Source organism: Epargyreus clarus, unplaced genomic scaffold (assembly GCF_041222505.1).
Source record: "Epargyreus clarus isolate Ecla_fem2 unplaced genomic scaffold, WU_Ecla_fem_2.2 ptg000036l, whole genome shotgun sequence".
Lineage (NCBI taxonomy): Eukaryota > Metazoa > Arthropoda > Insecta > Lepidoptera > Hesperiidae > Epargyreus > Epargyreus clarus.
Genome location: NW_027332241.1, coordinates 2839909 through 2852058, shown reverse-complemented (window position 1 = coordinate 2852058; position 12150 = coordinate 2839909). Strand labels below are relative to the sequence as shown.

The window sequence follows — 12150 nt, the reverse complement described above, 5'->3', positions numbered from 1 at the left end:
GGTACAAACCTTTGTGGTTCGACTCCGGCGGCACCACCGCCACACCTATTTCTGACTAATAACAGCAGTGTTAAGCGCTGCTGTGTTCCGGTTTGAAGGGTGTGGTAAGGGAGACAGACTTTTCCGAGGCGTTCCAGCTTAGTCCTCAGGGGTAGCGGCGCATCTGTTGCCAACCTTAGGTAGGAATATCTAATCCTATCTGGGGTTGATTACAGATGTCCATGGGCGGCAGTAACCACTTACCATCAGCATGCTCGTATGCTACTACTAAAAATAATGTTCGCTTTCTTTTTTTGTAGAACAAACTTTTATTGTATTCAAATACGTCTTTCAAATATATTTTTTTCGTGACGACTTTTTTAAAAAAATATGTAATTACTATATCAATGTATGAATAAAATTAATAATACTGTTATTTACAGCAAATTATACATGTTTTGGTTTTAATTCCTTACACAAATAAAATACAAAATTACGTAATTACGTTATAAGTTTGTACATACTTAAATATTTTTTTGTAGACACAAGTACTTATAAAGCACCATAAAACATAAAATTAAAGTTGATATTTTTTTTCTTTATAAGCGTTCTTTATAAGCGTGGTAATAATAAAAAGTGACTAAAATGAGTAATTAATTTATTTGACTCTATAGCCTAGTGGGTCACGCTCGACCTCTCAATGTGTCCAAGGTTCGAATCCCAGGCACAATTTAAAAATCAGGTTTTTAAAACTATGTGCGTAATAGAAATCAATTATCACTTGCAATAAAAAAGGGAAACATTACTTACAAGGAAACCTTTTAAACCAGAAAGTTCTTAAAAAGATTTTAAGTATTTTTTTTTTATAATATAGGAGTAGCAGACGAGCATGCAGTCCACCTGATGGTAAGTGGCTACTGCCGCCCATGGACATCTGTAGTCAACCCCAGATAGAATTAGATATTCCTACCTGAGGTCGGCCACAGACGCGCCGCTACCCCTGAGGACTAAGCTGGAACGCCTCGGAAAAGTATGTCTCCCTTACCACACCCTTCAAAACGGAACACAGCAGCGCTTAACATTGCTGTTATACGGTAGAAATAAGTGTGGCGGTTGTGCCGGCCAAGTCGAACCACAAAGGGTTCTACCACCTTCAAAACTACTACCTTCTGTCTACTAATTCGCATTTGGCCAGCGCCGTACAAGTACAGCCCTAAACCTATCTAAGAGAAGACCCTTGCCCAGCAGTGGGACAGTAATGGGTTGACGACAATTTGAATCTCATGACGTCATTAATAGAATATCAATTCTATCCATGTATCTGTGACCCAAATATTGTATTGGCTGATTGACCTACATTTTGAATGTACGACAATTAATTCCCATCATTCGTAAACGAATTGGCGAACAAGAAACCTACATTACTCATTTAATTTCGTATTGTATAAGATAGAAGTAGCAGACGATCATGCAGTCCACCTGATGGTGAATGGCTACTGCTGCCCTTGAACGTCTGAAATAAACCCAGATGAGTTTAAATTCCTACCTGAGGTCGACCACAGATGCACGCTAGCCCTGAGGACTAAATTGGAATGTCTCGGAAAAGTATGTCTCCGTTACCACACCCCTCAAACCAGAACACAGCAGCGCTTAACGTGGCTAACACTGCCGTTATTAGGCAGAAATAGGTGTGGCGGTGGTGCCGCCGGAGTCGAACCGCAAAGGGTTCTACTATCTTCAAAACTATCCTCAGATGATAGCAACGTATCTGTGGTCGACCACCTGTGGCCGATACCTGTTAAAGATTTATTTCGTACATGGATGGCAATGGCCCCCTTAGCATCAGGAAGACAGCTGTTTCAATGTAATATAACAATACTTTTAATAATATTTTGTTATTTCTGTAAAAAATTACGTCGTTTCTGCTGAATTCTGAAGGCTAGTTACAAGGCTGTGTCTTACAGTTGTGTCCCCATAACCTGGTTATTACAGGAAAATCAACTTTGTCTCGTCTTGTGCAAATAAAACATAAGCGACCCTTGCCATAACACAAAACATAATTACGTAACACCATCGTAACACTTGTTTTAAGTAAATACAGGTGTTGAAGACTCGAGGAAGAATCCTTTATGTTTACGCGCCTAAATTTTCATGTTTTTCTATAATATAAGAGTAGCAGACGAACATGCAGTCCACCTGGTAAGTGGCTACTGCCGCCCATGGGCATCTGGAATCAACGCTAGATAAAATTAGATTCCTACCTGAGGTCGGTCACAAATGCGCCGCTAACATCGAGGACTAAGCTGGAATGCCTCGGATTAATATTTCTCCTTTAATCAACCCCAAGTAAGATTAGATTCCCACCTGAGGTCGGCCACAAATGCGCCACTACCCCTGACGATTAAGCTGGAATGCCTCGGATAACTATGTCTCCCTAACCACCAGGCATACACATTTGTAGTGCCAAATATTTGCATGCATGTTTGTATAGATCATGGATGGCGAACCAATGGCCCGCGACACAATATTTTGGGCAAGTCGCCGATCACAAAATATGTGTAAAAAATGTGTTAAATAACTATTTTATGACGATCGAACCCGAGTTATTTATTATTATTTGCCAAATAATCAGTAGGTCAAAATTACTAGATGACACGTCAATATTGGAGATATTATTCAATATTTGGAGTTACTGGGTGAAAATCGAAAAATGCTCGTTTTATACTCCTATATTACAAAAAAATACAAATTTTTATTCATAGGTCGGCAATTTCTTCATTCACGATGTAACACTAAAATTAGAATTTTATCATCCAAAATGATCGAAATACTTTAAATAGACAAAAATAATTATTCGGTCATTGACCTACACCTAATTTCAGCATTCTATATTGCCATAACGAAATTTAAATATTCATTATTACACACTACGTCTAAAGAAAGACCTTGAAAACTGCATAATTTTATTGCCTTTACGGTATTTTTGATTTGATCAACGTAATATTTAAAAGCTTTTTTCGGCGGAGGGTAATGTTTATTTATTTATATGTTTTTGTACACGGAAAAGTAATTAAAAGCAAACATTAAACAAATACATTAACAATTGTTTGTTAAAAAATGAAATGTTCCAACAGCCCTGAAATTTAAATGTGCATCCGAAAGCAAGTTCCGTGTGTTAAAACTAAGACATACATTTTTTAAGCATATGTATATGTATTTGAAGGTGGTAAAATCCTTTGTGGCGCATAAAGGATTTTACCACTGCCACATATTTCTACCTAATAATAGGAGTGTTAACTGTTAAGTGCTGTTCTGTTCTGGTTTGAAGGGCGTGGTAAGGAAGATACACTTCTCCGAGGCGTTCCAGATTAGTTTGGGGTTAATTACTGATGTCCATAGGCGGCAGTAGCCACTTACCTAATGTGGACTGTGTGCTCGTCTGCTACTTCTACATTATAAAAAAACCTTTTTTTAATTTTTTTTATAATAATTGCATAAATAATATTTAAGAAGAAGTAGATAAAATAGCATCATAATTTTCTTATATATAAAATTCTCGTGTCACAATGTTAGTAACCGTACCTACTCCTCCGAAACGGCTTTACCGATTTTCACCAAATTTTATATGTTTATTCAGTAGGTCTGAGAATCGGCTACTATCTGTTTATCATACCCCTAAGTGAGAAGCGTTGTTCCCCCTAACATTTTTTTATTTATATTGCAACACAACGTTTGCTGGGTCAGCTAGTAGGTATATATATAATGATAAAGTTTATTCCGACTTAACTGCAGAATACAGTTTAAATTACCGATTTAAGTTAGACACGATTATTCAAGTGATTTTGTCCAAGAACACAGCTTCATAATAATTTTGCACTATTATTTAAGTAGTTATTATTAAGATAAAATCGATAGGTACCATAATTAAACCTATTCATACTTCATACATTCATACATCATACTTCATGTATGATTTATGAAGCTGATGAAGATTCTTCAATCGCCTTCATCTTGTTTGTGAAAAAATATTTTTGAATACAACAGATCATTTATTGAGAAAGATTTAAGTTAATAGTTTATGAAAATCAATGATTTGGAACCACAGATTCAGCTTGATCTCTCGGAAGAATGAGATTTCATACATAAGAGAGGTCTAATAAAATGGTCGTAACTGATGAAGATGAAGACAGTGTAACCAGTTTTGACAATTGAAATTATCACTGTCATCTATTTTCGTATTTGAAAAATATAAAAAAATGTAGTTTTTTAGATAATTTACGAATGAAACGATATTTCTCAGCCCTTTTTCTTGGATTTCGTGTTTTTGCACCACTTAACTGCGCATATTGGCATTGTTCCGCGTAAATTATACCATGACAGCCATTAAATGGCTGACAGAATTGGCGGTGAGATATCTATACTTATCTATGTAAATAGTTAGAAATATATTTATGCCACGTTATACCTCTGAAAATGTCGTTACTTATATAGAAAAGGAAGGAAAAAGCCATGTTATTGGCATTTTCCATAGGAAAATATTAATAATGGTTTTTAAACAACTTTTATAGCCCAGTTTACCTCATCAATTAAATTGTAACCGCATTGATTACATTTGAAATAATTAATGTAAGGTAATCTTTATATCACGTGTCATTCTGTTTGTATGCGCTTATTTCCGCAACTCGCCAGGAGATGGCGCCATTTAAGTCTGAATCACGCTATCGAAGTTTTCTCAGCATGTTGCATATATACAAGCTCAGAGATGAGACTGTCGAAGCACGGCTGTTCCACAGGCATGATTATCTCACTTAAGGTGAAAAAAGGGGTGGTCCCCTTTGTTGAAGAATAAAATGTTTTAAATTTCATGTTAATCGTTAGTGAGTTATATGTTCTGTACGGTAACAAATAAATAAATAAAATAATTCGATATAAGTCACAAATTCTGCGCCAAAAAGTGAAACTGTTATTATAATTATTATTTTCTAAACTAAAAATAACGCTACAACAGTTACGCTTTATTGAAACTAAAAAGCAATAATTATTTGCAATCTAGTAACTTGCGATGAACTTTGTCTAAGGCGCTTGAACAATCTCGCCTCGAAAATCGTTAATCCTGAGGATGTTGATAAGGAAAATGGTACAAAATTATTAAAATCGTGTATTGTCATCGGTTTTTGATAATTCTTTAAAATTTTGAATTAAACTGAACGTTAAAAGTGGATAGAAATCGGGTTAAAAGATTCCGTTACTACATTACGTACATACATAGATACATACATACATACAACCCAAGCTAATAAAAGCGTGTTAAAAAAAACCGACTGCTTGAAAATATACCCTATGTCATGCCCACAATTTAGACAAATCTAACCCCTCAAAAGTTAAAAACCATCACGCTGTTTGGGCTGTAGTGCCAAATAATGAGACATACATTATATACAAGCTGGAAAAACATCTCCCCCTGCTGTCGGATAATAAAACAAAAAACTACAACTGATTAATACATATAGTCCGCGTAAAACGGCTAGTCCGCTCGGAATATAGAAGTGAATCGCGTCGCCATAGCAAATTGTATGACTATACATGCTCGCAACAACTTCAGAGCAGACTAGCAGTTGGGCGCGGACTATACTTCTTTAATCAACCCCAGACAAGGTTAGATTTTTATCTAAGGTCGATAAAATATTATCATTATAAAAAAATCTCTAGGCCACCTAAAGAAGTTTTCCTTAAAAATCACATATTTTCTCTTGTTCCAGTTAACCACAATGGCAGAAGCTGTCCCAACGGTGACCATCAAGTATACCTCACAGACCTCACTCACAAATATGGACCCGAACGATTCCCTTAACAGTTTGATAGAGGGCGCCACTCCAAAGGATTGCATCGATATGTCGTGTGCTATGTCGAACCAGTGTGTGACTGGCGAAAATACAGAGAAAAACAAGAAAAGAAGGTATATTTTCTGCAGTAAGTACTTTTTAATTTTATTTTGACTAATAGTGCCCGCGGCTTCGTCCGCGTTTAAAAAAAACATGACATACATATAACTGAAAATCTGTACCTTCATTGGAATGACAGTGGCGGCATCTGTCAAAATTGGTCGTACCAAATCAGAAATCTTCGTGAGTTAAGGCACAACAACTTTGCTGGAGATCACCACATGATCAAATGCATAGTTTACGATTCAATAAATGACAAACAGACCAACATTCATTTTTATTTATATAGATTATTCAAATTAGCAAACGAATGCAGCCCATCTGATTTTGATTTCACTGTCGATTTTTGATATGCTAAACAATAGATAGATTGCTTATTAATAACGAGACGCTGTCTCTCTTATCTTTTAAACCAGAACAAAGCAGTAACATTTATTATAAGGCAGAAATTGGCATCTCGGTTACATCTCCGAAGTCGAACAATGGATTCTACCACCTTCAAACAAATTCTTAAACAACACCTTTTATATTTAATGCCCAAAAATAAAAATGTTTTTATACCTTACTCAAATTAAAAGTGCATTGTGTGTCAGTCAGTATATGGTTTTTAAATTGTTGTTTGCTAATTTTGACACTCATCCCATGATCTACGTCATTTGGACACTCGAAAAACTCGAAAAGTTTTAAAAAAATAACGGAAACCGTCAAACAAATATTTTAATCATTATAATCAGACAAAAGAACAAGGTACAACACAAAGTTATAATAATTATACTTTTAAGTAAATAAAATTCTGAAATGTACTTTTTTCATCATTAAGAAATTAATTCATATGTACCTCGAAACTGTTTTTACTCAATTTAATTTAATACGCAAAAGATAAAAACTTATGTTTAAATAGTGGCAGAAATAAATGTTAGGTACAATTTTAAGTAATAAATTTTAAATACTTATAAAATTTCTTAAGAGTGTTTATTTTCAATTGCTATATTTGCACAATGCCAAATAAAGGTACAAAATCCTCTGTGGTTTGACTGGCGGCACCACCACCTATTTCTGCCTAATAACAGCAGTTTTAAGCGCTGCTGTATGCTGATTTCAAATCAGTGCTGTGGTAAGGTAGATATTGCATGTTTTATAATATAAGGGTAGCAGACGAGCCAAAGTAGTCCACCTAATGGTAAGTAACATCTGTAATCAACCCTAGATACGATTACCTATATTCCTACTTGAGGTCGCCCACAAGTGTGCCGCTACCCCTGAGGATTAAGCTAGACGCCTCAGAAAAGCATGTCTCCCGTACCCTTCAAACCAGAACACAGCAGCACTTAACACTGCTGTTATAACAGAAATAGGTGTGAAGGTGGTGTCGCCGGAGTCGAACCATAGTGAGTTCTGTCACCTTCAAAACTTCGCATCGCATTTTTTTGTTTATAGAATTTTATACCACCAATCATAGATTAGTAAAGATACTTCGCCGCCTTGAAATTGAATGAAGCCACAAACGACTTATTATTAAGTTCTTTTTTTTGAATTCTTGACAAATAAAAACATTTTTGGAGAAAATTTACGAATAAATAACTAATACTGCGTAATTTACATAATACATAAATAATTATTTCAAATATTTTAGGGACATTTTAGCACGGAGACGTGGCAAAACTTTTTTACGCAACTATATCAATTCTCAAAACTGGGTCCATTTTCTTGTTAGGAGTGAGTAATCTTTACTTATCTATGCCACCAATTTTGATGTTTTGACCTCTAACAACGGGATAATTAAATTTCAAGGATAGTAAATTTTGCAACGGCGTTGGCATAAATTACAATATCAATTACAAAAGCATGTGGTTTATTTTCTATGTCTGTTTAGTATGCGTTGTTGTGTTCGGTTATGATGCAAGCTAGGTCTTAGATGTCATCTGAGGGCCAACAAACCTATGGACTGTATAGTCTGTTTCTTATAGATAATAGAGTTTATTATAGAGTTTGTGGTTCGACTACGGCGGCACCACCGCTACAAATATTTCTGTTATAACAGCAGTGTTAACCGATGTTGTGTTTCGGTTTGAAGGGTGTGGTAAGGGAGACATACTTATCCGAAGCCTTCTAGGTTAGTCCTCAGGGGTAGCGACTCACATGTGGCTGATCTCAGGTAGGAATTTAAATAGGGTTAGCCCTATCTGGGGTCGACTACAAATGTCCATGACCGGCAGTAGCCACTTACCATCAGGTGGATTGTATGTTCGTCTGCTACTTCTTATCCGGTGCCGTACCGTAGACATGTGCCCACGCCCTTAGTGTAGAAGTTATTCTTCTCTTAGAAAAAAATGGTCAGTGCATTTTCTGATAGTTTTTTTAACTACACAAGTAGAAACGCTAAACACTGCTGTTATTAGGCAGAAACAAATATGAGCCGAACCTGTAGCATTACCATGAGTTTTTACGTTTTAACAAATATGACTGATTTGGTATTTCTTCACGTATATCCCCATACAATTTCCAATCAGCGCCCCAAGCGGATTGTATCAAAACTATAGTGTCAGTAACGTAACATTAAATGTCTAAATTGACAAAATGGCATTTTATGTTTTGTCTGTCATTTTTGCGAACATGTGAGGTAGACAAAAAGACTTGAGCACTTACTTATTGTTACGTTTACTCAGTCTAATGAAGAAAACGGAACATAATAATGGATTGAGTAAACGTAACGTAAAATTGTGGGATGTTTTGAAAACTCATGGTAAGGGTACTGTAAGGGTTTTACGATTCAAATATGTAATCTTACGTAAGTAAAAATTTCCTTAAATTTTTTTGTCCGTCATCAAAATATTTTTTATTTCATTCATACCCAAATTAACAAAAAGGTTTTGTGTGTAAGTACAAGACTTCAAAAGCTTTTTTGTTTATTTTGATACTTATAAAATGATCACCCACGTCATTAGGGCACTCGGGAAACTCGAATCATCGTAAAAAATAACAAAAGATGCAATCAAAAAATATTATATTAATTATTTTGTTGTTACTTACTTTTGAATGTGTGCCTAATTATATTATTAAGTCTTTGTGTTAAAATAAATAGTGTTATTTTGGTGGACTTTTGTTGTTAATTATTTCTTAAGTATTATAATTGAATGAAATTTCAACGAATAAGAAGTTAGAGCTCGAATTCATAGATTAGTAAAGATTATTCATTCCTAACAAGAAAATGTACCCAGTTTTGAGAATTGATATAGTTGCATAAAAAAGTTTTGCCACGTCTCCGTGCTAAAATGTCCCTAAAATATTTGAAATAATTATTTATTTATTATGTAAATTACGCAGTATTATTTATTCGTATTTTTTCTCTTATTTGTCAAGAATTCAAAAAAAGAACTTACTAATAAGCCGTTTGTGGCTTCGTTCAATATCAAGGCGGCGAAGTATCTTAACTAATCTATGCTCGAATTATAGAAAGTTGTAAATTCAGACCAGACTATCTACGAGATAAACTAGACAAACCAGATATGTTTACTAATAAAATTATTTAACAAAAACGATTTGATTTGATCATTAATTATCATTAAAAATCCGTACCATGCGTGAATAAGTTAATAAGTCGAAAATGCACAATGTTCATTGCAGCTATTTGTACTCTTTGGTGAGAGGGTTATTTAAAATTTGACAAGTTGTGATGTACGGTAATTAAGACCCGTTAACTTACTTATTCACCGTATAAATTAAAATTACTAACAATCCTAATGTTTATTATGACTAAAACGAAATAATGTACATAAATATATTTACAGTAGATCGATATATCAACATATTCACGCCGGGTACTCAAATGATAGGGGGTAACGTATTCTAATCCTAACTAATATTGTATATATATATATATATATATATATATGCCGCCCATGGACATCTGTAATCAACCCCAGATAGGATTAGATATTCCTACCTGAGGTCGGCCACAGATGCGCTGCTACCCCTGAGGACTAAGCTGGAACGCCTCGGAAAAGTCTGTCTCCCTTACCACACCCTTCAAACCGGAACACAGCAGCGCCTAACACTGCTGTTATTAGGTAGAAATAGGTGTGGCGGTGGTGCCGCCGGAGTCGAACCATAAAGGGTTCTACCACCTTCCAATTAGTGATATTATAAATATTATAAATGGGAATGTGAGTTTGGTTGTTTTTGCTAAGCTTTCACGCCTTATAGTAGAAGAGCCCGCAATGCTAAATGTGTAGAAACTCGAGCGACATTGAGACCTATACGAGTGTGTAGATTAGACATTAGAATGAAGAAAAGGTTATATGATATTTTTGATTCAGCGGGGGGTTTTCTTATTCTGACGATTTGAAAAATTGTATGAGTATGTATGAAGAATAATGTATTTTCCCAGAAATGAGCCTCTTCCTTTAGTGTGTGATACATCATTACTTCCCAGGGATTCATGCTAATAAGTGACACTATCAGATAGCATAATCATACGAGATGTTTTTTTTTCAATATCATTTTTTTTTCACTACTTCGACGTGTGGTAATCGGCAGATTATGATATTTCTCGTTTTCTAGCATTACTTCCTTTATATTAAAAAGAAAATTGACCGCGCTCGAGCATGTCCAGTGATCGATTTTTTTGATTCTGCAAACCCCCCGACATAGAAAGCTCGTTTATGGTTTAGGATACTCTACAGGGTGTAAGGTATCTCCCATATCTTAGTGTGATCCGCTCGAGACTCCCCTCTTGGGCTCCCCAACTATTAACTACATAACCGATTAACATGAACTTTTGTCCACGTTGTCAGGGGTCCAGAAAAGGACATATGATACCTTTAATCCCGCAAAAAAGTACTGTTCCCTAGGGATGGATAAACATCTTTGGCGCGAGCGATGCCTCGAAGATGAACGAAGGGTTTTGATGGATTAGATATAAACGCTTTCTACACTCACCGCCCCACACTAGGATTCCCTGTGTCGTGGGTGCCATAGACACACAGATAAATATACAAACACCCAGACCCAGAAGCAGAAATCTAATTTCTTCATTTAGATATCTGTTTTGCCGAGGATCGAACCCGGGACCCTTTGCGCGTCCGACCGGTATGGTGACCGCTCCGCCACGCGGGTCGTTTTATCATCTTTAACTTATATATTTCTTTTATAATATAGGAATAGCAGGCGAGCACGCTTTACAACACCCTCTAAACCAGAACACAGCAGCGCTTAACACAGCACTTATGAGGCAGAAATAGGTGAGGCGGTGGTGCCGCTGGAGTCGTACCACAAAGGATTCTACCACCTTACCTTCATATCAATTCAATTCATTACTTTATTTTCAACTTACCTACCAAACAAAGATCGACATTCGACAACATCTTCTATTAGTCATGCCAAATTTCGTATGTAAAATTGGATAGATCGATAATTAATAACCCTATGTAATAGCATGCCAAACAATGCCAGTAACTCACGATGCCAATTCGCGACATATTAAAGATATAATAACACTAATTAGAGGCAATTGTCTCAAATTGTGTATTCAAGGTGTTTGCGTGGCAGCCTCATAACTGCGTAATTATATTCGTGGGATATCTCGTGTTTGAATAGCTTACTGATTGACTTATCCCCAATTCCTCCACGGGGCTAACTGAAAATCAGGGCCAAGACGCAGTCTACCTGCTCATGGCATTCACTGAGTTTATCCCCATTCACGTTTGTTGCAGCACATAGCATGTTATAATAAACTCATTTATTGTGCAATAAATAAGTTCAGTTGTGTATTGTATCTTTTTAATCTTATTTGTTTTTTTAAAGGATCTATTCTAAATTGATTGTCTTATTTATTAACTAGTTTTATAACCGTGCAGTTTGTGTATTTATTTTGTCTGTTTGTAATTGTACTGTGTGTTGCAATATTCCTGAATAAAGTATTTCTTTCTTTCTTTCAATTACTGTAAGGGTCATGCGAGCCCTTGGCAATTTGAATTTCGTGCCCCGGATGCCGCTTGCCAAATCGTCGCATATTTAAACGTGTGAATAAAATGTTTGCTTGGTTTGTTGGTTTTCAAGCGCTTATAGAATAATTTTGTTCAAACCAGGTTTTTGGAGTTAACATTTTTTTTTAATTTTCGCCCCTGAAAAGATTTAAAATTTGAGCCCCTAGCAAGATTTGAATTTCGCGCCCCCGGTAAATTTAGGAATTTGTATCAGTATTTGAATTTTGCTCCCGTCACAAGATTAG

General features: G+C 35.7%; 2 protein-coding genes across 3 annotated transcripts in view; one reads left to right on the top strand and one right to left on the bottom strand.

Moving 5' to 3' along the window:
• Positions 1 to 12150, bottom strand: part of LOC140757039 (HMG domain-containing protein 4) — a 225810-nt gene that overhangs the window by 50461 nt on the left and 163199 nt on the right. The window lies entirely within an intron of this gene.
• Positions 5743 to 12150, top strand: part of LOC140756831 (uncharacterized) — a 61902-nt gene continuing 55494 nt past the window's right edge. The window contains exon 1 of the mRNA XM_073092362.1: positions 5743 to 5949. Within this exon, the coding sequence (XP_072948463.1) occupies positions 5748 to 5949 (202 nt within the window). The 5' untranslated portion in view covers positions 5743 to 5747. The remainder of the gene's footprint in view (positions 5950 to 12150) is intronic.